General features: G+C 41.8%; 1 protein-coding gene across 4 annotated transcripts in view; it reads right to left on the bottom strand.

Moving 5' to 3' along the window:
• The window catches only part of SMOC1 (SPARC related modular calcium binding 1), a 429,565-nt gene that overhangs the window by 143,097 nt on the left and 258,500 nt on the right, over positions 1-27,968 (bottom strand). For 3 of the 4 annotated variants that reach the window (XM_077262377.1, XM_077262370.1, XM_077262364.1), the window contains exons 6-7: positions 7,807-7,896; positions 3,304-3,384 (exon numbers count right to left, since the gene is read on the bottom strand). In XM_077262377.1, the coding sequence (XP_077118492.1) occupies positions 3,304-3,384; positions 7,807-7,896 (171 nt within the window). The remainder of the gene's footprint in view (positions 1-3,303; positions 3,385-7,806; positions 7,897-27,968) is intronic. The other variant, XM_077262385.1, reaches the window with a different exon arrangement.

The following is a 27,968-nucleotide window of genomic DNA, read 5'->3' as shown; positions in this document are numbered from 1 at the left end:
ACATTAACAGGAGCATTGTAAGTTTGGACACTCGGGTCTCTGTACCTTCAAGAGTATCCCCAGGACAGTTAGGGTCCCAGTTCCGGGAATAGATTGAGGCCTCCTTTCTTTACCGAAGACAGTCACAGCGTAACAGTGCCACACAAAAAACATCTAATGATGGTTAAAACCAGTGAACTGTCTCAAGAGCTTCGCAACCTTATTATTAAAAAAAATACTGATGGCATTGGTAACAGAAAACTTTCTAAACTACTAAAGATTCCAGTGAGCACTGTTGGGGCCATAATCGGAAGTGGAAAGAACATAATTTCACTATAAACCGGCCACGACCAGGTGCTCTTCGCAAGATTTCAGATAGAGGAGTGAAAAGATTTATCAGAAGAGATGTCCAAGAGTCATGAACAACCTGTGAAGAGCTACAGGAAGACCTGGATTCACAGGTACAATTGTTTCAAAGAAAGCTATAAGTAATGCACTCAACCTCCATGGCCATGGCTAACACCATACTAACAGTGAAGTTTGCAGGTGGGAACATCATGGTGTTGGGCTGTTTTACAGCTTAAACTTCATTTAATTGAAGGAAAGATATATGGACAAATGTACCAAAACATTCTTGATAAAAATCTGCTGCCATCTAACAAGATGATGAAGATGAAACGAGAGTGGACATTTCAGCAAGATATTGATCCCAAACGCACAGCCAAGGTAAATCTCCATTGGTTTCAGAGAAAGAAAATAAAGCCGGCATGAATCCAAATAGAACATTTATGGAAGGAACTAAAGCTCAGAGAGTTTATAGAAGGAGCCCACAGAACTCTCAGGATGATAACAGTGTCTGTGTAAAAGAATGGGCCAAAATCACACTTGAGCAAAACACGAGACTAGTTTCTACATACAGGAGGTGTCTTGAAGTTCTCATCACCAACCAAGGCTTTTGTATGAAGTATTAAATACATTTCAGTAAGTGTGTTCAATAATTTTTGCCTGTGTCCTTTCTCATTATTACACATAACTTCATTTATGGACATCTATGGTTTGATTTCTTTGCATGTGAGGATTAGATGGGTTGTTATAGACATCTGGTGACATGTTCAATACTTATTTCACCCACTCTATTGCTTAAAGAGAACCTGTTTTTGGTATTTTATACTCCAAACTGGTTGCATGGATGTAAAAGCGCTTTAATGTGGAGTAAATCCTTACCTTTCTTCTACAAATCCTTTATGCTGTTTTAGACAAACCCATAGTTGAAACTGTATGCTAATGAGCTGCAAGTGCAGTAGGGAGGCCCTATACTTACAGCTCTCCTGCTTCACTGCCTATTTTCCATGCACTGCCTGTCTATTGTCTCTAACAGGGCATTGAAACTTAAGGTACCGTCACACTAGGCGATATCGCCAGCAATCCGTGACGTTGCAGCGACCTGGATGGCGATATCGCTGTATTTGACACGCAGCAGCGATCTGGATCCCGCTGTGAAATTGCTGGTCGCTGCTAGAAGGTCTGCACATTATTTGGTCGCTAGGTCGCCGTGTATCGCCGTGTTTGACAGCAAAAGCGACGATACCAGCGATATTTTACACTGGTAACCAGGGTAAACATCGGGTTACTAAGCGCAGGGCCGCGCTTAGTAACCCGATGTTTACCCTGGTTACCAGCGTAAAAGTTAAAAAAACAAACAGTACATGCTCACCTGCGCGTCCCCCAGCCTCTGCTTCCTGACACTAAAGCGCCGGCCCTAAACTGAAAGTGAAAGCAACAGCGGTGACGTCACCGCTCTGCTGTTAGGGCCGGAGCTCAGTCAGCGTCAGGATGCAGAGGCTGGGGGACGCGCAGGTGAGCATGTACTGTTTGTTTTTTTAACTTTTACGCTGGTAACCAGGGTAAACATCGGGTTACTAAGCGCGGCCCTGCGCTTAGCAACCCGATGTTTACCCTGGTTACCCGGGGACCTCGGCATCGCTGGTCGCTGGAGAGCGGTCTGTGTGACAGCTCTCCAGCGACCACACAGCGACGCTGCAGCGATCGGCATTGCTGTCGCTATCGCTGCAGCGTCGCTTAGTGTGACGGTACCTTAAGGCATCACAGTGTGTCTACACAAGCAATCAGAAGGCGTTTACATGACATTGGGCAACAAGCCAGATGTCTAATTACAAGGTTTCCAAAGACTTCACACCACTGCTGTCAAAGGCTATCATGGTGCAGAGCAAGACGACACCATGAAGAGGCCTTCATGAGGGAAAAAAATCACACCAGTTTTACTTTCTGAATTATGGTGTAAGGTGGCATAATGTATGGTAGCTGGACTCCTCTAGTCTTCGTTAAAGATACATTAACTCAGGGTTACTTTGGTTGTGGAACCAGTGGTATTGCCATTTCTCCAAAGTGTCCCTAGAGCCGTTTTTCAATGCGACAATGCCAGGCCACATGTTGCTCCTTCCACTGTGAGCAGCCTGCATGACTTAAGTGTGCTACCAAGGCCTGCAGTGTCCCTGGACTTTTCTCCCATCATTCACATCTGGAACATCATTGGTTGGCAATTGCAAAGGGGGCTGCCAGCAGCAGATCTTGATGATTTGCCAAAGTGCATTTAGCATAGCATTCCTCAGACAACCATTAATAACCTCATTGATAGCAGCCAATATGCTGATGTTCCAGATCTGACACATCTGCCATAGTTGTTTCAAATACAATGCCTTGTGTACCAGCACCTCCTGTTTCTATTGCAATAAAACTGGTAATCTGAACCAAGAGTTTAAAAGATCCCCCTCTCCAGGTGAGATAGAAAACCCACAAATGTCCCATGTGCTCTTCTACTGTAGAGTAGAATAAAATCTCTAATTTTGTTTGTTTATCTAACCATCCATACATTCAACCAAACATCACTATTTAGATTTATGTGTAGATCTATGTGCCGGTGTCTATGGACTGTTCAGTGACAACCACTATTGATATTAATCATTTTAATTACTGACATCAAAAGATTTATATTTGTTAGGCTGGGTGCACATAATCTGGTCCATCACAGACAATGCAGGATCTGTTACATCACAATCTTCAACAGCAACTGACAGACCCCATAGACTAAAATGTTGTTGGTCTTGTTAATGGAAAAATAGTTCTGTATACGAAGTTATATTTTCTCAGCCTCTTTGGTGAAATCTGTCAAAAAGAATTCTAATGGAGCTTCTAACATAGATGTTGAACCCAGCCTTTACACACATTAACATACAACAAGAAATTTATAATAAATATGCTAGAAACTACAAAAAGTTATTGATGGGTAACAATAATACATCATACCTGATTGCCTCATGCTAGAGCCATTTAGTTTTGCATCTTTGATAACAAGGTGCTTGATCCATAGTGTTGGTGCCGTGATGTCTACAAAATAATAGGAGCAAACAATTACTAAATGTGACAACAACATGTTTATTCTTAATTATGCCAGACGTATTATTCAGTAGGCCCAGGGACATGAGCTATTGTTCATATGAGCCAGACCTTTGACTCTTGTTATAGATTGATTTGATGTTTGTTGATTTGATAAATGGTGGCCGATTACCTATTGTATCAGCTCCTACAGCTTATTGTTGTGCTATCCTTGAGCAACAAAGTTGCCGGTTAATTGAACAATCAATGTTTGTGAATTTGGTGAATGCCTGCTTACTACCTATTGTATAAGTCCATGCAGCTTGTTTTTCTGCAAACATTGAAGGACAAAAAAATGCAGGTTAATTGAACACAAACAATGAGAGATTACCTCCTCCTACCTCCCCCTAAACCTGTGGAAAATGCTCTGAAGGACAGCTATGGATCTCTCTCTTTATAGACAGAGACTTTACAGAACAGCAGCCAGGCACCATAGCTCCAACCGGAGAAATACAGATTTGACGCACTGCTCATCACTGAACCATTAGGACATTTGGAGAACCCAGGTTGGGACAATCAGGTCACCTGGCCACATACGTCAATGGACTGTCAGCTTCCTAACCTTGCCACTATGTCCTCTCTGTGGATGCCTGCCAAAAGCGGGTTGCTATTGGTTGGGGTAGTTGGCCCAAAGTCGCATAATTTCCAGCGAGCCAGCAGATACTGTCATTTGCACCATCTTATGTAGTTGCTGGGACTGTACTATATGTTGTTGACTGTTGGTGATCCAATAAAGTACCACCCCACTAAGTTACCCTCACCCTATGGTGTCCGAGTAGTATTCTGCCCACGGGGCAGGAGAACGGCAGTTCAGTGGGATGAGCCCTAATCTATGTGGTCTTTCTAATGACAGCCAGGCCAGTGGACGAGAGCACTCACTGACCCTCATGTCTCCACACAAAATATGTTATTTTCTTGTGTACCTAAATTCATATAGCAACAGTCTCTATGTTTGTGGAAACTTTTTAACATTAATCAAGTGTTATGCAAGTCATTGCATTTCTATTGTTGCACAACTGTCGATGCGATGTGCAAAAGTCCAAAGTGCTAAAAACAAGTCAATTCAGGATGCAAATTTTTAAGTTTAAGATAGGTAATGGCAGAAGTGGATGTCGAACTAACTATATCTTGGAATTTGTGCCAGGTAAGAAGCTCAATCACCACATTTAACCAGTTTCACCAGGCCAACAGGACAATATCCAGACTTTGATGGTGATTTTGTGTCTATTCATGTAACTTTTCCCAGTGACATGGATTTTAAGTCAACAGTAGAAAAATATTTGCAAAAACTAGACTTTAGAGTGCATTCCTGATGAAAACAAGGTACAGCATGTGGCCACGACATCTAATAGTAGAGGTCACAGCAGTTGGACCCCCAACAACTATACAACTTTAATATATCTTAACAAATTTGAAATGAAAACCCCCTTTAAAAGAAAACCTACGATGTTTAAGGAGCTGTTTTTATGTAGATGATATGTACTCTTTAAACAGTGAACAGGTTGAGAAACCAGTGATTCTCCAAGACTAAAGTCTAGGCACTGTGTACAGCATTGCTTTGATGGCCTGCATTTTATTCCAATACATATGGCCTGCATTGTATGTGACCAAATATAACCTGACCAGGAGGGAGGTGATTTCCTGAGTCCAAAAATGAACCTGCCCATGTGCAGAGAACAGGAAATTGCTGACCTGTAGGTCATTGTCACTTTTGGAAACCATCAAGTGGTTTAGAAAATGAAACAAGAAACAGGTGTTCATCACAATTCCATGGAAGGCGACAGTTCGAAAGCTAAAAGGCTTGGACTTTATGTAGATTTTACCTGGACTATGTGTATAATGAGCGCGGATGTGAAGTTTCGTGAAGTTATTTTGATTTGTTGCATGCTTTGAAGACTTTGGACAATTTCATTTCATATTTTGGTTCGTTACAAAACCAACTCATGAAGGATTACATAGCTCCTACTGAAATGAAAAAGGACACTGGAGGTCATTCGGAATGAAATGCCACAGACTGCCTAACATTGTGTATGGAAGGATTCATGCAATTTGCTTTTAAATGAAAGGAAATCTATCACTAGATTTTTGCTATAACATCTGAGAACAGCATGATGTAAGTGCAGAGACGATGATTCCAGCAATGTATCACTTTCTGCACTGCTTACTGCAGTTTTGATAAAATCATTGTTTTTATCTGCTGTCAATCTACCAGTTCTCTGAATGTTGAACTCTACATTAGTTCACAACTTGGAATTTCACTATTTTTGGGGGTTTGCATCGGTTCGTGTAAATAACATGCCTACAACTGTGAACCTTTGGTTTTCTTTCTATTGTGAAGCAAACAAAAAATAGGACAAAATAACTGACAACCTCTGTGTGCATAACTATTCACCCCCTAAAGTCAGGACTTTGTAGAGCCTCCTTTTGTGGCAATTACAGCTGCAAGTAGCTTTGGATACATTTTATGAGTTTTCCACATCTTGTCACTGGGATTTTTGCCCATTCCTCAAGGCAAAATCACAGATTCTCAATTGAATAAAGGTCTGGGCTTTGACTAGGCCACTCAAAAACATTTACACGCTTCCCCTTAGACCACTCGAGTGTTGCTTCAGCAGTATGCTTTAAGTCATTGTCTTGTTGGAAGGTGAACCTTCGTCCCAGTCTCAAATCACTGACAGATTAAAACAGATTTTGCTAAAGAATTTCCCTGTCTTTCGCACCATCCATTTGTCCTTCGACTTGTGACGTTTTCCCTGTCGCTGCTGCTGAAAAACATCCCGACCACATGATTCTTCTACCACCATGTTTAACTGTGGAGATGTGGTTCTTGGGGTGATGAGCTGTGTTGGTTTAGCTCCAGACATAATGTTTACCTTGGTGGCCAAAAAGTTCAATTTAGATCTCATCTGACCACAGAACCTTCCTCTATACATTTGGGGAGTCTCCTACATGTTTTTTTTCCCCAAACTCAATATGAGGTTTACAATTTTTTGTGTAAGTAAGGCTATATTTACACTGGGCGTTTATGCAGCTTTTTGTTGCTGCTTTTTTATGGTAATTTTCAGCTGCATTTCACAGTACCAACTTTGTCTATGAGATTCCAGAAATCTCATGCACACACATTGTTTTTTCTGTCATCAATATTTTGTGCTTTGCTGCGCTTTTTGAACATAGAGCATGTCAATTCTTTCAGCGTTTTTCACCCATTGAATGGCAAAAACGTATGAAAAAACACACCAAAAATGCTGCAAAAAAACACAGCAAAACCTGCAATTTTGCCACAGTTTCTTTCCTGCCAAGCACTCAGGTTTTGCTGCAGAAAAAAATCGCAGCACAAACGCCCAGTGTGAACTTATCCTTATGGCTTTTTTGTGGCCACTCTTCCATAAAGGCCACCTCTATGAAGTGTATATTGTTGTCACATGGATAGATAATCCAGTCTCGGCATGGGAACTTTGCAGCTCCTTCAGGGTTACCTTCGGTCTTCGTGCTTCCTATTTGATTAATGCCCTCCTTGCCCGAGCTGAGAGTTTTGGTGGGCGGCCCTCTCTTGGCAGGTTTGTTGTGGTACCTTGTTCTTTCCATTTGAGGATAATGGATTTGATGGTGCTCTGGAGGATAATCACAGATAGGGATATTTTTTTTCTAACCCAACCCTGATTTGTACTTTTCAACAACTTTGTCCCTGACTTGTTTGGAGATCTCCTTGGTCTTCATGGTGTTGTTTTGTTAGTGGTGCCTCTTGCTTAATAGTGTTGCAGCATCTGTGACCTTTCAGAAAAGGTAAAGTGTTTATACTGACAGACCATGTGACACTTACGTGCCAATTTTTAGTTATTTGATCCCATGATTGCAGTCTGTGAGCCCTCGCGGGCAGGGTCATCTCTCCTTGTATGGTTTAAGATTATTGTACTTGTTTTTTATAATGTATACATGTTTTACCAACTTAGACTAATTAGTGCTGATGCCTCCCACACAAATTGGATTATAAAAATATTTAAACAGGTTGTAATGTAACAAAATAGGTAAAAAGCTAAGGGGTTTAATACTTTTGCAATCCACTGAATATAACTCTGCCCTCACCACTGATTGGAATCTTTCTGTGTACGTTATGCATAGGCAGAAAGCTGACAATTAGTGGTTGGACTACATGGCAGCAGGTTTACTAGTCCTCTAGTGATAATCTCCTCCTGATAAAACTTTTATCAAAGCTTCATCAAGCAGTCCAGTAATTTACACATTGCTGGAATCAGTTTCTTTGTCTGTACATTCTGCTGCTCTCACATTAGGTGGCAAAAAGCTGCTGACAGATTCCCTTTCAATCATTATTATAAGCACAATATTAATTTGAAAAAAAAACAAATGTTCTCTTACCGTCTCCTTCGAATATTGGTTTCGTCTCCATGGTAGGTGTAGGTTTGGATCCATCATCTGAATTTAGGGTTAGAAAGAAACGAAAAGAAACTACCATTATTGAGGTAAATGCTATCTACTCTGCAGAATTGTTGAAAGGTTTGGGTTTTACACGTGGCACGGCCACGTTAACACATAGAAAAAAAACACTCAAACAACAAAATATTAAATCTATGTATGAAAATGCTATTCGACAAAAGATCCTTTCTCCACAAAGGAATGCATTAAATGTCTTGATTTGTGAAATAATGATTGGCAAGTTGTACTACTCTTATCTGACCATGCTCTTGTGGTAATCTTTAATCCAAGGGGCTGCTGTGCTTCCATTCATCCAGAGCAATATTATCTGAGAAGACGGTCAAGTCTGCTGATCCTTAACATACATGGCCTATCAACTAACTCTGACTGAAAAGGGCATATCTAGATATTCCCATGCCTCCCATAATATTCAGATTCGTAATTCACTGTCCTGTGTGAGATAAATGTGTGCCTAAAGCCACTGTTCTGAAATTTTGTTTCTTGAATTTTCGGACTTGTTTTTCCTTCCTTAGTCTAGTGATCTTGACTTGTTTTTGTACCCCTTAACAATTTTTACTCCTCCGACCTGATTTTAATCCTCACGTTGTTTACCAGGACTTCCAACAACTTTACCTGCTACCTGACTACAAAGTCTGATTTGTCGGGAGACCGCACTGCTGACTGAGTTATGACCACAATGTAGGTAGTTGCTGAATTGTATTCCTGATCTTGCCGACTGCCATTTATCATTGTCTTCTGTCCTCACCCTCGCCTCTCATTCAATGCTTGTCATGCAATTTGGGCAGCATGGTGGCTCAGTGATTAGCACTGTAGCCATGCAGCACTGGGGTCCTAGGTTTATAGCCCACCAAGGACAACATCTGAAAGCAGTTTGTGTGGGTTTCCACCGGGTTCACCAGTTTTCCTCCCACACTTCAAAGACATGCCGATAATTTCTTTAAAACGCTGTGGAACTAATGGAGCTATATAAGTGAGTAAAATACATACATTTATCCATATCAATTGGCATCCAACCGGAGGAAACTCTGGCTCCCTACACTGCAATAGACGCCGCTGGCTAATCAGGGGCCAGCAGCTGATGTTGGAGTGCCAGGCATTGGCGTCATGGATGAACATGTTAGACTAGGTTGAACTCCATGGACTTAGGCCTACTTTCAACCTTAAAAACTATATAATGTGACATAGTGGCCCATATTGCAACAACTGGCATGGACCATTCATACCACGCTGCAATCCCTTGAGTAATCACAAAGACTGCATCTTCCTAGAAACCTACTGTAGCTGGGGCCTGCTCACATCCTCTCACCTATCTTTAGAGAAAACCTGATTGGAAAACCAATGGCTTAGCTACTGTGTTAGAGAATGTCTTTTCTGATGGGATAGTGGTTGCCTGATATTCTAACATCATGGTCCTTTTGTAGCTCAGTCACCGGATGCATTCCACTTTAATCAAACCACAATGCCCAAGAAAACATTCTGGCTCTGTGTCCAACTCGGCCAGCAAATATTTGGAAGAATCAAGTGGCAGATTTTGGAAACAAAGTATACTATGATATCAGCTATAGAAAATCATTAGTTCTCCCCAGGGAAGATGAAATATGTATATTCCTCTTCAGCATCTGCTTTTCCAATATTTTGTATGATTAAAGAAAGTCGGACAGATAGATCTTATAATGATGATTTGATGAAACATCTACCAATATAATAAATTAAATCCATACTACTAAAAATACTAGACTTTGAGGCTGAGCCAAATTGCTGTACCTGAAGTTGGCATTTGAATTACAAAAAACAGACTAAGCCACTGATGGGCCTTAGATACACTCAAGTTTCTAGGCCATGAGGATTTCAATTGCGTAGTTTTAATATTTAAAACTTATGTGATGGGTGAAATGACTCATATTGACAAACGAACATCAAACATTCATGATGAAATCTAATGCATCATTCTGTCCTCCTTACTTTCTATCACATATACACATACCGCAATGTGTGATTTCCATGGACTCTCAGAATATAACACAACTGAGCTCTCACATGGTTTAATGCAAAAATATCAATTAATCAAGTTTGTCCTGTGAATTCAAGAATCCCTCAAAGTTCATCATATGTTGTGTAGGAAAATAACATCCCTCATGCATCTTAAAATGCCTGTTATCAGTGGTTTTCTTCTTTTGTTAACCTTTTGTTAATCTGTTAGATTAAAAAACAGTCCAGTTTAACCATACCAGTTAAAAATAAAAACTATCATATTTTTAAGATCACCTACATAAGATAAAAGTTGTCAGAAATAGACGATTTTGACCAGAACAAACAATTGTTGGCCGATTTGGTGAAACAAAGGATTGTCCACTTTGACTGATACCCAACCCGACCAAGAATTGTTATTGTTAGAATTGTTATTGTTCAACCCACCAATTTGGCATGTTGCACTTTTTGGGACCTATGAAAAGCAATGGCTGCTTCATCAACCCGAAAAAAAGAAGTCAGCTTTGCCCATAACTTTGAGAATTTTTTTTCCCCACTTTCTTCTTATTTCTGTCTAATGTGTATGGGGTCATTTAGAGCCTCATACAGTGCCTTGCGAAAGTATTTGTCCCCCTGGAACTTTTCAACCTTTTCCCACATATCATGCTTCAAACATAAAGATACCAAATGTAAACTTTTGGTGAAGAATCAACAACAAGTGGAACACAATTGTGAAGTTGAATGAAATTTATTGTCTATTTAAAATTTTTGTGGAAATTCAAAAACTGAAAAGTGGGGCGTGCAATATTATTCAGCCCCTTTACTTTCAGTGCAGCAAACTCACTCCAGAAGTTCATTGTGGATCTCTGAATGATCCAATGTTGTCCTAAATGCCTAATGATGATAAATATAATCCACCTGTGTGTAATCAAGTCTCCGTATAAATGCACCTGCTCAGTGATAGTCTCAGGGTTCTGTTTGAAGCACAGAGAGCATCATGAAGACCAAGGAACACAACAGACAGGTCCGTGATACTGGAGAAGTTTAATGCCAGATTTGGATACAAAATGATTTCCAAAACTTTAAGCATCCCAAGGAGCACTGTGCAAGCGATCTTATTGAAATGGAAGGAGTATCATACGACTACAAATCTACCAAGACCCGGCCATCCCTCTAAACTTTCATCTCAAACAAAGAGAAGACTGATCAGAGATGCAGCCAAGAGGCCCATGATCACTCTGGATGAACTGCAGAGATCTACAGCTGAGGTGGGACAGTCTGTCCATAGGACAACAATCAGTCGTACACTGCACAAATCTGGCCTTTATGGAAGAGTGGCAAGAAGAAAGCCATTTCTCAAAGATATCCATAAAAGGTGTCATTTAAAGTTTGCCACAAGCTACCTGGGAGATACACCAAACATGTGGAAGAAGGTGCTCTGGTCAGATGAAACCAAAATCGAATGTTTTGGCAACAATGCCAAACGATATGTTTGGCGTAAAGGCAACACAGCTCATCACCCTGAGCACACCATCCCCACTGTCAAACATGTTGGTGGCAGCATCATGGTTTGGGCATGCTTTTCTTCATCAGGGACAGGGAAGATGGTTAAAACTGATGGGAAGATGGATGGAACCAAATACAGGACCATTTTTGAAGAAAACCTGTTGGAGTCTGCAAAAGGCCTGAGACTGGGACGGAGATTTGTCTTCCAACAAGACAATTATCCCAAACATAAATCAAAATCTACAATGGAATGGTTCACAAATAAACGTATCCAGGTGATAGAATGGCCAAGTCAAAGTCCAGACCTCAATCCAATCGAGAATCTGTGGAAAGAGCTGAAAACTCCTGTTCAGAAATGATCTCCATCAAACCTCACCGAGCTCGAGCTGTTTGCCAAGGAAGAACGGGCAAGAATTTCAGTCTCACGATGTACAAAACTGATAGAGACAGACCCAAAGCAACTTGCAGCTGTAATCGCAGCAAAAGGTGGCGCATCAAAGTATTAAGTTAAAGGGGCCGAATAATATTGCACGCCTCACTTTTCAGTTTTCGAATTTCCACAAAAATTTAAAATAACCAATAAATTTCGATCAACTTCACAATTGTGTTCCACTTGTTGTTGATTCTTCACCAAAAATTTACATTTGGCATCTTTATGTTTGAAGCGTGCTATGTGGGAAAAGGTTGAAAAGTTCCAGGGGGCCAAATACTTTCGCAAGACACTGTATTCTATGTACTCTATTTTTCAATCACCAACATGTTATCAATAGAGATGAGCGAACCTTGTTCGGAAACTCAAAGGGTATGTGCACACGTTCAGGTTTTTTCGCGGTTTTTTTTCGCGTTTTCTCACGTCAAAACGCTATAAAAACTCATTTAAAATGCATACATTATGCATCCTATCATTTTGAATGCATTCTGCATGTTTTGTGCACATGGTGCGTTTTTTTCCGTGAAAAAAACGCATCGCGGTAAAAAAAGCAGCATGTTCATTAATTTTGCATTTTTTTTCACGTTTTTCCCGCTATTCTATGCATTGGGGAAAACGCACAAAAAACGCGTCAAAATCGCGGTAAAATCACGGTAAAAACGCATGCGGATTTCTGGCAGAAATGTCCGGTTTTTGTCAGGAAAATTTCTGCCAGAAATCCTGACGTGTGCACATAGCCAAAGTCGGCATGAACATTGCACATTCGGATTCGGATTCCCGAGTATTTTCCTCAAAATCAGCAAAGTTGGGTAAATGATTGAGTTTTCACTAATGCTTTTGTTAGGACTTTGGCTAGGATGGTTTTGCTGTATGATGAACAGGGGGACCTGTTTGATGAGGGGAGGGGGTAGGGAGAGGTCAGAGGAGCGGCAGACTGTTATGTTTTATTACTTAATGTGTGGAGATTTTGGCAGTCAATCAGGGTGCAGAAATCATCCACAACGTCCAGACACAAGGTCTTGTGTTATTGGCTGCTGAAGTCACATGCTCCTCTCCGCTTAAAAAGCGGACATGTGGCTTTGACCCCATTTTGTGACTGTAACAGCGTAGTGACGCTGCTGCTGCTGCTGCAAGTAGTCATATAATAAACCACCTAGCTATCAGCTAGTTCACATTGATAGGATCAATGTCAAATCGACCTTCCAGTATATCAATCTTTTGTGCTAATTGTGTGGTCCAGCCAGGAGTCCACATTTCAGCATGTAAATCCTTTGTGCTATTTGTGTTGTCCAGACACCAGTCCACATTTCAGCATATAAATCTTTTGTACTAATTTTGTGGTCCAGCCACACTCTCTCAGCAAATAAATACTGATTGTTAATTTAGTGACAGGTGACTGACAGGTGTTTTGAAACAGTTGCTTTAAAGATGGGAAGAGTACATCCAACATGAGTGGGAAAAAACAAAGTCGTGGTGGAAAGGGGAATAGTCTTGGTGATTGAAGTTTACGTGGGGTTGATGGTAATGTTACTGAAAGTTCTACTGAACAAACACTGGCTCGTCCTATCCAAAGACAACTGACAACTTTTATTTTTATGGGCTACTCGACTCCGTTTCTTTGGCAACTACACAGCGGTACACCTTGTAGATGAGGGCCAGAAAGAGCATGTACTCCGGCGGATGGCAAATGCTGCATCAAGTGGCATCTCTTCCTCTTCCTCCAACTTAACATCACACACAGGAGAGTACTCAGAGGTGGCACCCCAATTACCCTGGTTCCCCTGCATCACAAATCTCCAACCGCCCAACTGACTGTGGGGAACCACAGATGGTCGAGTCTGCAGAGCTATTCACACATTCTATTCTATGGGCATCAGAAGTCTGCTTTAAAGATTCACAGAATCCAAAGGAACCATCTGTACCGATGCCCCAAATTTTTTCAGTTGGATCCAGGGCCAGACGAAGTAGGGTCCAAGCAGAATACAGATAGTCGTCATCACCAGATGTTAACCCTCGGGGGTGGAGGTGATCCAAACAGAGAGGATGATGGTGAGATATAGATCACACTTGGTATGAACCCAAAGGCACGCAGCTGAGTAGCTCAGCAGAGGTGGAAAAGAGAAAAACAAGGAGGTTACATTATGGCTTCCCGCACAGACACGGAGTGATGCAACCACAACAAGCACTGCATTCTTTTTGGAGACCGCAAAGGATGATCCAACTCACATTATCTGTCAAATTTGTAAAAAATGGCTCGATAGAGGCAAAAATTCCAATAATTTGACTACTACATGCATGAACCCGCACATTTGCAATCAACAGGCATTAGTCTGGGAATCTCACTATGCTAAAGTGTGGCCTAGTGGGCCTCGCCAACCACTGGCTGCCCCATCAACCGCATCTGCAGCTGATTCTTCCTCCGTCACAGTGGCAAATGTTCTCTCACAGGTCTCTGACCAAAGAACTGTCCACTTGTTTACCAGCTACAGTCACGGTGAGTGAGAGCCCATCAGCTGTTACAGAAGTGGACATGTCTTCCGTTTTTGACCAATCTCAGACACCAAGCACACCACATCTTTCTCAATCCATGATAACATCTCCGCCTGCACCTCACTCACAGTCCAGCAGTTTGTCATGTATACCCTACTCCACTCACTCAGCACAGCAGCCAGCCCACTGTCCCACAGTTGTACTCACATAAAAGATGATTTCCTCCTACACATGTCAAAGCTAAGAGCTTGAGCTTCACCATATCCAATCTCTTGGCCACAGAAATGTTGCCTTTTAGCCTGGTGGATACAGATGGTGGATACAGATGGTATCAGTCCCCCAGTACCAGTTGCTCAGTCACCATTACTTCTGTAAAAAATCTGTGCCTGTGCTACACCAGCATGTAGCAGATAACACCTCCCATTCCTTGAAAGACTGTATGTCTGACAGGGTGCATTTCACCACTGACACCTGGACGAGGAAGCATGGGCAGGGGCATTACATCTTACTAACTGAACACTGGTTGACTCTGGTGGCTGTGGGGGCTGGTGGGCAAGGGGCTTCTCCACAAGTTATGGAATCCCCAAGGCTTGCAGGACAAACCTCTGTATCTAACACTTCCTCCACTGCTTCTGTCTCCCCCACCTGCTCTAGGGCCTTCACCTGTGCCTTCAACTTCTCCCTTAATGGGAAACGTGTGCAGAGAGAATCCCACCCCCACTTCCATACTGCACAGGCAGGGCTCACCGCAATTGGGCAGTATTTAAATTAATAAGCCTTGGAAATCGCAGTCACACAGGTCAAGAGTTGTGGACAGCTATCCAGTCTGAGTTTGAGCAACGGCTGTTTCCACTGAACCTGGATCTAATGAAGGCATTGTGCGATAATGGTGTGAACCTGGTGGTGGCCCTAGGCCGTGACAAGCTCGCACACGTGCCTTGAATGACTCAAATCCTCAACCTAGTGGTACAGCAATTTCCCGGCCTGGATGCGCTGCTGCAGAAAGCACGGTCGCTGTGTGCTCACTTTCACCATTCGCACCCTGCGGGTCATCGACTTGCATCGCTACAGAGTTCTTTTGGCCTACAGATTAACCGGTTGATATGCAATGTGCTGACATGGTGGAATTACACTCTGCACATGTTGCAGCGACTGGCAGTAACGACGAGCCCTGGTACAGTATGTAATTTTGCATAGCCTGGGCCAACGCAGTACGGACGTGGTGCAAATCACGCTTGTGGAGTGGGCACATATGAATGACCTCTGCACCCTTATGCCCAGTTTCGTAATGGCTACTAAGATGGTTAGCGGTGACGACGCAGTCATCAGCATCAATATTCCGTCATCTACATGCTGGAGCAAACTTTGAATAGTCTGCGGGAGGAGCTGGTGGTCCCAGAGAAAGAGGAGGAAGCAGAGAAGGATGCGGAAAGGATAATATCGCTAAGTTCCGGAAGGTTGTCGCACAGGTGGGTGCCACGGGAGGGTGGATCAAGGGAAGCTCATGATACCAGACAAACTGTTAGTGCAGGTGCAGGAACCAAGAAACAAATGGAAGAGGACGAGGAGGAAGAGATGATGGGAGCTCAACAGTCAGGAGATGAAGAGGATAAGGATTTCCTCTCTGTTGCTGTGGTTGGCGGGAGGGGACAGAAGAAGCAAGCTTGAGCATTATCCCGCCACCAACACACCATGGACTTGGACCTCATGGAAGCCCCCGACACATGCGCTCCTTCTTGCTGCACTATCTGCAACATGATGCTCGTATTGTTAGGATTACAAGTTGTGTTGACTACTGGATTGCCACTCTGTTAGATCCACAGTACAAGAGTAAATTTTGCCAGATGATTTTCCCCCTGCAAAGGGACGAGCGCCTGCTGGAGTATCGAAGCACACCTGTAGACAATCTTAAGAGTGGTTTTCCCCAAGACAGCAGTAAAGCACAAAGAGTGCATCGCAGTTCTAGACTTCCTAGTCGTCAATGCAAAAACATTAGCAGCAGCAGCAGTGTAAGTGGCAGAAGCAATTTCTGTGAGTCATTTCACACATTTTTTAGACCAGCCTGTGCATCAACAGAACAGAGTACAAGTCTGACACATAGTGAACGACTGGAGAGCATGCCGTAGGAGTATCTCAAGCTCAATATCAATGCCATCAGGAGTGTTTGCATCCTTTTGCATTTTGACCTTCAAAAATGAAAGAGTGGCCTGAGCTCGCCTGTCATGCCTTGGAGGTTGTCATGCAAGGCAGCCAGCATTCTCTCAGAATGTGTCTTCAGCGCTGTTGGTGGTGTCCTGATGGACAAGAGCATCCGGCTGTCTCCTGAAAGTGTAGACCACCTAACTTTCATCAAGATGAACAAGTCATGGATCTCCTGGGCAGACTAGGCAATAGTGTAGTTTTTAGTTTGCTGCATTGATCTCGCGTTATTACAGTCGGAGACACCTTTGTCATGGCTTCTGTGGCTGCTGTTACTAACAATATTTTTAAATGTGGAGACTCCAAGTTGGGTCTCCATCTGGTGGGTTACCTTTAGTGGAAAGGATCTCAGAGCTCCATACTATTTTTAGTGTGGGTAAATTGATGCCACTTTTCCTGATGCCTGCACCTAAGTTTTGGAAATGTTTGGACTCCGAGTTGGGTCTCCTTCATGTGTGTTGCCTGTAGCAGTAGGGCTCCCAGACCGGCAGGCCTGCACTTACTTTCAGTCAACTACCTTTGCTACTATCCTTACATTTTTATAACAATAATACTCTACGAAGCTGTTATTTGTGCCACCTGAGTGTTCCTGAGCACAAAAGCAGTTTGTTGCTATTGCATGAGTTATCAGGGCTCCCAGTCCAGCAGGCCTACACCAGTCCCTTACCCACCCCTTAATTTGAACTAAATTCAAAGCTGTAAATGCTGGTTCAGGCCCAGGCTCATGCATGGCCCATGACTGACTGCATCTGTGCCATTATAACATTAGTACTGTGGGTAAATTGATACCACTTTTTCTGGGGTCTGCCCCCAATTTGAGCTGTTTTGGCAGCTTTTGGGCCTCCCTGAAGGTGTTGTGGTTTTGCCTCCCATTGAATTCAATGGGGTTCTGTTATGTTTGAAGAACATCGGGAAGTTTGCCGATCCGAACTAAACCTTGAATAGTTCGCTCATCTCTAGTGATAAATGTTTCTATGTGACAAATACAGTGACGTTGTAGCTTGGTCATGGTCACTATCTCTACAAGCTCAGGTTAAACGAAGCTCCTTCACTGTTAGTACACATCTTTGAAACAGCTACAGACTACTGTAATGGGACAACTTTATTAGCTAGCATGTTGCCTCTACAGGCACGAAGGTCGCTTAAATCTCCCTTTTTTTTTTTTAAAGATGAAGCACTGTGCTTTCTGAGTATTCAAAAATCATAGCATTCAGCTACCACATTTTCTTCAAGACTTAGCCTCCTTACCCACTTCACAAATAGTTTCAAATTTACCGGGTACACCAAATTTCCAAAGATTAGACTCATTTTTGATTCACGACTAGTGTTGAGCATTCCGATACCACAAGTATCGGGTATCGGCCTATATTTGCTGTATCGGAATTCCGATACCGAATTCCGATATTTTTGTGATATCGGAAATCGGAATCGGAAGTTCCCAGTGTATGGTTCCCAGGGTCTGGAGGAGAGGAGACTGTCCTTCAGGCCCTGGGATCCATATTCATGTAAAAAATAAAGAATAAAAATAAAAAATATGGATATACTCACCCCTCCGGCGGACCCTGGACCTTAGCGATGTAACCGGCAGCCTCCTTTCCTAAGAATGCAGTGAGTGTAGGACCTGCGATGACGTTGCGGCTTGTGATTGGTCGCGTGAGCGGTCACATGAGCGGTCACGCGACCAATCACAAGCCGCTACGTCATCGAAGGTCCTTCACTCTGCATTCTTAGGAACGGAGGCTGCCGGTTACATCGCTAAGGTCCAGGGTCCGCCGGAGGGGTGAGTATATCCATATTTTTTTATTTTTATTCTTTATTTTTTACATGAATATGGATCCCAGGGCCTGAAGGAGAGTTTCCTCTCCTTCAGACCCTGGGAACCATCCAGGATACCTTCCGATATTTGTGTCCCATTGACTTGTATTGGTATCAGGTATCGGTATAGGCGAGATCCGATATTTTGCCGGTATCGGCCAATCCAATCTGATACCGATACTTTCAAATATACTATCGAAGGTACTATTCACAACAAAATTATTCACTCATCTTTACTGGACACCTGTAACTTTGGATTACCCAGAGTAAACGAAATATCTCTTTAAGCTAAAGCTAACGACACAGCGCCTAAAGGCTTTTATGTTGATCACTAGAGACTTTTAGGCAACTCAAAAACAACTGAACAGAATATATGACTTCACAGCAAATGCCATCTTTAGAACTTACATTTCAGCAATCTTTTACTAGAGCTGAATCCTCATATTACAGTCATTAACAGGTTGCACATTAACGGACTTCATATACTGTAACCTTATCTTATATCAGTGTTCCCCAACTCCGGTCCTCAAGAGCCACCAACAGGTCATGTTTTCAGGATTTCCTTAGAATTGCACAGGTGATTGAATGCTTGCTTGTCCAGGTGATGCAATTATCACCTTTGCAATACTAAGGAAATCCTGAAAACATGACCTGTTGGTGGCTCTTGAGGACCGGAGTTGGGGAACACTGCCTTATATTATCAAGTACGTTCCATGTGAGCATAGTACATCGGACCATATAAATAAGGCTAAATAAAAATAAACATATCTGTGTACACCAAAAAAATCCAGTCACCTTTACTGACATGGTGGTTGCACATGACCACCTTAAGAACAATGATAAAATAACCAACCATTCATTAATTAACACAATGAGGTGCAACAAGCTAAATGGTGAACTGGTTGGCTCCTTCCAAAATTGATCTCAATAAAATGTTAGTCTAAATCTAAAAGGTTTCCCCCCCATACATTTTTTATAGCTGTTGGATGAACAATGGTTTGGATGGTAGCTATCTGGCCCAACTCTCCCATACACAGGAGCTATTATGTTTTCTATGAGAGTGAGCTACTGCCATAAAAAGATATGCAGTCTGAAATCGGACGTGCCGGATCCTTTTCTTCCTCAACAATCATCCTTCAGGAGCAGCCATGCACATTAGACTGCTGATCAAACCCATCAGTATCAGTGGTGTCAGGAACCAACACTCCGCTGCCTCCAATTGTTAAGGCAGTTACGCAATTGACCGATGAGTGATGAATGAGGCAATGGCTGTTTTCACTTCTAAGGCCAGTTATTGGGGAGCTCACAGTGAATGTATAGCATGTACACATCTGATTCCTACACATGAAATATATGTATATACCCCAGTATGGTCACTGCCAAACTCCACAATAACAAAAGGAACTAGCTGCCACCAATTATTTATACAGGCCAACTGAGCACCTGAACACAGGTAGGGTATGGCTTCAGGGATGTGGTTCATAGAGCAAGAGGAATGAAGCTATTACATTTTATACATTTAATCCGAAAAGTAGGCAGTATTTATAAAAACAATATACAAAAGATGTTACAAAAAGAAAAGGGACAAACCAATATAGTATATAATCTCATAAAATAAAAAGGAATAACAAAAGAAAAGTCCCATACCTGTGTCACAGAAATGGCACAGATCAGTGGAAGAAAGCACTCCATTTATAGAGATGGTACTAAACCACAGTGAACTGTGTCTTCCAGGACTGACAAAGACAAAAAAAATCAAACTCTGATTTTATTATTAGCTAAAGGTTATGCCCACATAACTCCCATTGGTGAGCTCATATGGGGCTAGTCATGGGATGCGGCTTTAGGTCTTTAGAAAATCATGGGATCACCAACTTTCATGATATCTTCGTCCCTGGATGTCCCAGGCAGGAGATATTAATGCCATATTTCCTATCTTAATTTATCTTTCCATCGATAAGAAAAATGGCATATAGAATGTCAACCCTCTATCCGATGTCAATTTGGCGCTGATCGGCTGGGCACACAGTGGTGTAAGTAGTTGTATTACACTCGCCACTTCCTCACAACGCTGAAAATAGGTCTCCCAATACTGTAGGACCTAAACTGTTCACAAAAACCTCAATATTCATGATTCTTGTCAGGTTCAAAGCAGTCTGCTTGCAGTTCCCTGAACATATGGAGGCAAGGACAATAAGGCATCTCCACAGCCCATAAACCTGTTGCATCCCAAATTCTTCTGCAAGCTGTGCTTGGACATAATGTCTACAATCCATCAGATAACCCACTTTAATTACCTGTTCACAGCAGGGCATTCCAACTGCGCCAGGGTCATTTAGAGTGTCTTAGAGTGTGAGCTCTTTTTCCCTTCAATTGATTATGAAGCCAAGCTTCAATCCTCAATATGAGGGTGACAGTGGGTTTGACAAACATTGTGCAAATGTTTTTGGGGGTCTTAAAGGTGACTTCATATGTCTAAGTTTCACGGTCCACATATGGGCCGCGGCTTGTGGACTGGCAACGGGTCTTCTATTTAGTGAATTTAACAGTCTCATAGGCATACAGTGGTTACAGGAAGTATTCAAACCCCTTTAAATGTTTCACTCTGTTTCATTGCAGCATTTGGTAAATTAAAAAAAAAATCATCTTTTTCACATTAATGTACACTCTGCACCCCATCTTGATTGAAAAAAACAGAAATGTAGAAATTTTTGCAAATTTTATAAAAAAGAAAAGCTGAAATATCACATGGTTATAAGTATTCAGACCATTTGCTCAGACACTCATATTTAAGTCACATGCTGTCCATTTCCTTGTGATCCTCCTTGAGATGGTTCTACTCCTTCATTGGAGTCCAGCTGTGTTTAATTAAACTGATAGGACTTGATTTGGAAAGGCACACACCTGTCTATATAAGACCTCACAGCTCACAGTGCATGTCAGACCAAATGAGAATCATGAGGTCAAAGGAACTGGCAAAGGAGATCAGAGACAAAATTGTGGCAAGGCACAGATCTAGCCAAGGTTTCAACAGAATTTCTGCAGTACTCAAGGTGCCTAAGAGCACAGTAGCCTCCATAATCCTTAAATGGAAGAAGTTTGGGATCACCTGAAGTCTTCCTAGACCTGGCCGTCCAGCCAAACTGAGCAATCGTGGGAGAAGAGCCTTGGTGAGAGAGGTAAAGAAGAACCCCAAGATCACTGTGACTGAGCTCCAAAGATGCAGTAGGGAGATGGGAGGAAGTTCAACAAAGTCAACTGCAGCTCTCCACCAGCCAGGCCTTTATGGCAGAGTGGCCCAACAGAAGCCTCTTCTCAGTGCAAGACATATGAAAGCCCGCATAGAGTTTGCTAAAAAAAACACATGAAGGACACCCAGACTATGAGAAATAAGATTCTCTGGTCTGACGAGACGAAGATAGACTTTTTTGGTGATAATTCTATGCGGTTTGCGTGGAGAAAACCAGGCACTGCTCATCACCTGCCTAATACAATCCCAACAGTGAAATATGGTGGTGGAAGCATCATGCTATGGGGGTGTTTATCAGCTGCAGGGACAGGATGACTGGTTGTCATTGAAGGAAACATGAATGTGGCCAAGTACAGAGATATCCTAGATGAAAACCTCTTCCAGAGTGCTCTGGACCTCAGACTTGGCCGAAGGTTCACCTTCCAACAAGGCAATGACCCTAAGCACACAGCTAAAATAACAAAGGAGTGGCTTCAGAACAATTCTGTGACCATTCTTGACTGGCCCAGCCAGAGCCCTGACCTAAACCCAATTGAGCATCTCTGGAGAGACCTGAAAATGGCTGTCCACCAACGTTCACCATCCAACCTCACGGATCAAAAGGGGATCTGCAAGGAAGAATGGCAAAGGATCCCCAAAATCAAGTGTGAAAAACTTGTATCATTCATAAGACTCATGCTTCAGCAAGGCTGGAATTGGGCAGGCTAATCTTTGCGTAGGACGTATGAATCAAGCCTCATACAAGGTTATCCTGGAAAAAAATAGTTAATTCCTTCTGCTCAGGCAATGTTCCCCAACTCTGAGGACTGGTTTTTCCAGCAGGACAATGCACCATGCCACACAGCTAGGTCATTCAAGGTGTGGATGAAAGACCACCACATCAAATCCCTGTCATGGCCAGCCCAATCTCCAGACCTCAACCCCATTGAAAACCTGTGGAATGTAATCAAGAGGAAGATGGATAGTCACAAGACATCAAACAAAGAGGAACTGCTTAAATTTTTATACCAGGAGTGGCATAAGGTCACCCGAAAGCAGTATGAAAGATTGGTGTAAAGTATGCCAAGACACATGAAAGCTGTAATTAAAAATCATGGTTTTTCCACAAAATATTGATTTCTGAATTCTTCCTGAGTTAAAACATTAGTGTTGTTTCTAAATGATTATGAATTTGTTTTTTTGCATTATTTGAGGTCTGCAAGCAATGCATGTTTTTGTTATTTTGACCATTTCTCATTTTCAGAAAATAAATGCAAAATGTATTGCTTGGAACTTCGGAGACATGTTGTCACTCAGTAGTTTATAGAATAAAAGAACAATTTACATTTTACTCAAAGATATACCTATAAAGAGAAAAAAAAGACAAACTGAAAATTTTGCAGTGGTCTCTTAATTTTTGCCAGAGCTGTATATATAACATATACTGAGCATGACCTTTTGGAGGCTTTGAGACATTATACCTCCCCTTCTATAAAGTTTCTCCAAGAGGGGAGGCTCTTTCCTAATAGACTTACATTATGGGGCGTTCATAGGAATCATGGGGCCACCTAGCAAAAGTCTTAATTGGGCTCACCTTGCAAAAAAATATTTGTTAGAGTAGGAGGGGTCACTAAGAGTAGATGCAGTCACAAAAGGGCATACCTCCCAACATTTAAAGATAGAGGAACATGTATTGTGGCACTTATACAGTAAAACTGTCCCTATTGAAGCCCCAGTATGCCAACCCTTTCATGGCCCCCATAAGGTATGATGCCCACTAAAAATGTTTTCCACTACAAACAGTATGATACCCTCACAATGAAATCCCACACAGTTCCCACATATGCACTGGATGAAGCCCCCACAGACTCCACCACACAGTATGATACCCCTACAGCCCCTCACTACAAGTGCCTATAATAATTGAATAATATAATAAAAAAGGAATAACTACTCTGCTACATCCATTTCCCGGATGCACTGCTCCAAACTGTGAATGTGTGCGTGAACTGAAGCTCTAAACAGCAGTCACAATCTAGTTTTGTCATTGGTGTCAGGGAGCCTTGTGCTCTGTTTCACCATTGTACTTAACTGTATCTGCATCCTGAGGATTTAGACACCATTTAAATTGAGATTCCAGGTGATGGATTGTGCTGTTTGGCATTGGGGCCCCAAGTCACGAGTCCCATAGGGGCGGTGTAGTCTGCACCTATTATGGGTACACCAATGCTTACATGGCGTAGGAAACAAAATCATTGAAATGTTGTTCTAGACAATGAAAATGCTTTGTCTAAGTTGGGCAGTTTGTAGATCTACGGGGGTTCTTTTCGCCAGCCTCCTCGGTCACATAATCCCCTCATAGGCCTGCCTTGTAGAATAGTGTTATAATATACCCTGCCTTCTTTAAAAAATATATTTAATTTGTTAGTTACTTGAACCTAGAAAATCATTATATTATTTGATGCAAGCAATGAAAGTTTCAAACAAGCAGGGTAATATTCTGCAACTCTGGATTCTGAGACTCTGCCAGTTTGATGGTATTTGGTAAATGGGGGACCAACCCTAATTTCTGTCTACTGAAAATCCATTACATACATCTGAATATGGTTGTGTCTGCCGTATGGATATCTTCAAGCCCCATTCAGATTTGTAAGACGGCTGCAGAAATTTCTGAAACAAAATCTGCAGCTTGAAAATTGACAACATTTTTGTCTTGACGGGTGAAACTGTAAAACTAAATTATTTAGATGTGATGTAAATGTTTTATTTTTCATAAGAATTCAATATTGATAGTCATTAGTATCAGATTGGGGTGTCCAACACTCTGCACCCTCTTGATTTGCTGTTTGAAGCTACTACAACACCCTGATTTACTCAGTCGAAACAGCACAGCTCCATTCACTGTATAGTGGCCAGTTCTGTAGCGTAGTTTTATTGAAGTGAATGGGAGCTGAGAATGACCACTAACACAGTGTACGAAACAAGGGTTTTCCGGCTTCATAGGCTGCATACAATCGTATACAACTGTTTGGTGGAGTTACTGGATGTTGGACCCCACCAATCTGATATTGATGACCTAAGTCATGGAAAGCCTCATTTAATATATAGTGTATTCTACTTACTTAGGTTTCAACTTACCATATATTAGTATGTAGTATAATACTGGATGACACAAAAATAAGCCATGAAAAGTAATAAAACCAGTGCGACTAGTTTAGTTGATTAGTTGATCACTTTCTAGTGTTGGGATACAATATATGGGGTTCCATGTAATTGTGCAAAAAGTTACACTTATTAGCAGAAAACAAAAACAATGTAAGAAAAGCCAAATACAATATTGTCAAATAAAAGCTAAGAGTGGGAAAAAAGAAAACCTCAATTTCTTTGTTGTTTTATGGCTTTCTGAGACATCAAAGGTCGCCAGCGCTACAGATGTGAAATTAGCATGCAATAAGGATGGAATAGGGAACAATTCTCTGGGCTTTGTAGCACTCAAGTATATTTCCTTTTTTTTTTTTTAAACACAGGGTGCAGGTGCATGTTGGGGAGAAAAGAGACCAGTTCTAAGGATTGTGAGTGCAATGCACTGACTGTGCTTAATTGTGACAGTAATTCTTCTTTTCCCCCTCTTCTGAGTAAAAGCCAGGCGAGGGAGACAGCGGGAAGCCCTCTCAACCCCTAATGGCACTATTGAAAGCCTCTTATGTTTGCCTTTTTGATTCTTGATTGACAAATTCACTGTGTGGCTCAGGCAAATGCAGCCATAAGGACAATATTCACTGGCTCTAACTATTCTTGCATGGGAAGAGACAAGACACAAATGCACAATCTTTCTGAAGTCAAACAGAGTGAGAAAGAGAGGACTCAGGAGTTCACTATAGAAGAGTTAAATGTATGGAGTGTACAATGTGTATTCTGATAGGACACAAAAGAACTTTCTCACCCAGGTCCTTCAATAGCATCACGCCAAAAGTCTCTGTGCACACTGAATTCATAGTATCAAAGTTTTCCCTTATGCCTGAGTATACAGGGACATGACAAATTATTGCTGCATCTTTTATAAGAACCACTCACTACAATAAGAAGTCATTTACAGCATTTCTTAATAGTTGATCAAGAACATTGATTATATCCATGTTTATGCTGAAGTTAAATATTAATATTATTAAAGTTAAAATGGCAATTAAAATAATATATATTTTGACCGGACAACCCTTTTAAGCAAGTTGAAGATGAAATGATCACTAAAAGACCTAAAGTTAAAGATGATACATTTCCGTTTGTATTTTAGGCAACTTTTACATTTTAAAAATTACAGAAAATTGACCAATGCAAAAGTTTGGGCACCCTTGGAGATTTGTGTGCTCAGATAACCGACCAAGGTTTCAGACCTTAATTGGCCGGTTAGGGTTATGGCTTGTTCACTATCATAGTTAGGAAAGGCCAGGTGATGCAAGTTTCCCAGCTTTATAAAAACCCAGCCTTCTCTAACCTTGTGCCAAAAAACAGCAGCCATGGGTTCTTCTAAGCAGCTGCCTAGCACTCTGAAAATGATGGAGGCCCATAAAGCAGGCAAAGGCTATAAGAAAATAGAAAAGTCTTCAAGTTGCCCCTTCCTCAGTTCAAAATGTAATAAAGAAATGGCAGTGGAGGTCAAGATTAGGTCTTGAAGACCAATCAAAATATCAATGAGAGCTGCCCATAGGATTGCTAGAGAGGCAAATCAGAATCCCCGCCTCACTGCAAAAGACTTTCAGAAAGAGTTAGCAGACTGAGGAGTTCTGGTACATTGTTCTACTGTTCAGAGACACCTACACAAATATGGCCTTCATGGAATAGTTATCGGAAGAAAACCTCTCCTGCGTCCTCCCCAGAAAATTGAGCAACATAAATATGCAAAAGAACATCTAAACAAACGTCATGCATTTTGGAAACAAGTCATGTGGACCAATGAGGATAAAAAAAGAACTCTTTGGCCACAATGATCAAAAGGTATGTGTTGAGAAAAAAAAGGGAACAGAATGTCAGGAAAATAACATCTCGGCAACTATTAAGCATGGGGATGGATCAATCTTGCTTTGGGGTTGTGTTGCAATCAATGGCACGGGGAACATTTCATGGGTAGGGGAAAAAGTGGATTCAATGAAATTTCAACAAATTCTTGAGGCAAACAACACCCTTTGTAAAAAAGCTGAAGTTGAAAAGAGGATCGCTTTTATAAAAGGATAATGATCCTAAGCACACATCAAAATCCTCAATAGACTACTTTAAAAGGTGCAAGCTGAAGATTTTACTACAGCTCTGGCAAAAATTAAGAGACCACTGAACAGTTTTATAAAAATCAGATACTCTACATGTCTGACAGCCATTCCATTCCAGTGTCAGTTGAATTCCAACCAGAGTACACCTCATTCTACTTAATGTGCTTCTGATTAGGCGATCACCGGAACCAAATCTTATTTAACCAAGGAAAGTTTAAAAAACACTGCTGTGGTGTTCACAATCTTCTTGCAATAGGACAAGCTGGTTGGCAAAACAAGTGCTAGTAATAGCCCAAAAGTAATAGGAATGAAAAAATAACTTTTAACCATGCCAAAGGAGTTGAAAAGAAAAGTCTTGAGTAAAGAAAAGAAGGGCTCAATTCTGGCTTTACTAGCAGAGGGACACAGTGAGCGTCATGTTGCCTCCATCCTTAAAATTTCTAAGACGGCAGTCCATTACAACAAGATCAAGCAGCAGACATTGGGGACAACAAAGCTACAGACCGGAAGAGGGCGAAAACGAATCTCCACTGACCGGGATGATCGTCATCTTATTCGAATGTCACTGAGCAATCACAGGATGAAATCAAGTGACCTACAAAATAAATGGCAAATGGCAGCTGGGGTGAAGTGCACGGCAAGAACAGTTCGTAACAGGCTCTTAGAGGCAGAACTCAAGTCATGTAAAGCTAGAAAAAAGCCTTTCATCAATGAGAAGGAAAGGAGAGCCAGGCTGAAGTTTGCCAAAGACCATAAGGATTGGACCATAGAGGACTGGAGTAACGTAATCTTCTCTGATGAATCTAATTTTTAGCTTTGCCCAACACCTGGACATATCATGGTTAGACGGAGACCAGGAGAGGCGTACAAGCCACAGTGTCTTGCACCCACTGTGAAATTTGGTGGAGGATCGGTGATGATCTGGGGCAGCTTCAGCAAGGCTGGAATTGGGCAGGTTGTTCTTTGCGAATGACGTATGAATCAAGCTGCATACAAGGTTATCCTGGAAAAACAGTTGATTCCTTCTGCTAAGGCAATTTTCCCCAACTCTGAGGACTGGTTTTTCCAGCAGGACAATGCGCCATGCCACACAGCTAGGTCATTCAAGGTGTGGATGAAGGACCACCAAATCAAATCCCTGTCATGGCCAGCCCAACCTCCAGAACTGAACCCCATTGAAAACCTC

Source organism: Ranitomeya variabilis, chromosome 1, assembly GCF_051348905.1.
Source record: "Ranitomeya variabilis isolate aRanVar5 chromosome 1, aRanVar5.hap1, whole genome shotgun sequence".
Taxonomy (NCBI): Eukaryota; Metazoa; Chordata; class Amphibia; order Anura; family Dendrobatidae; genus Ranitomeya; species Ranitomeya variabilis.
Note: the sequence above shows the minus strand (reverse complement) of the source record. Positions and strands in the feature narration are given on the sequence as shown.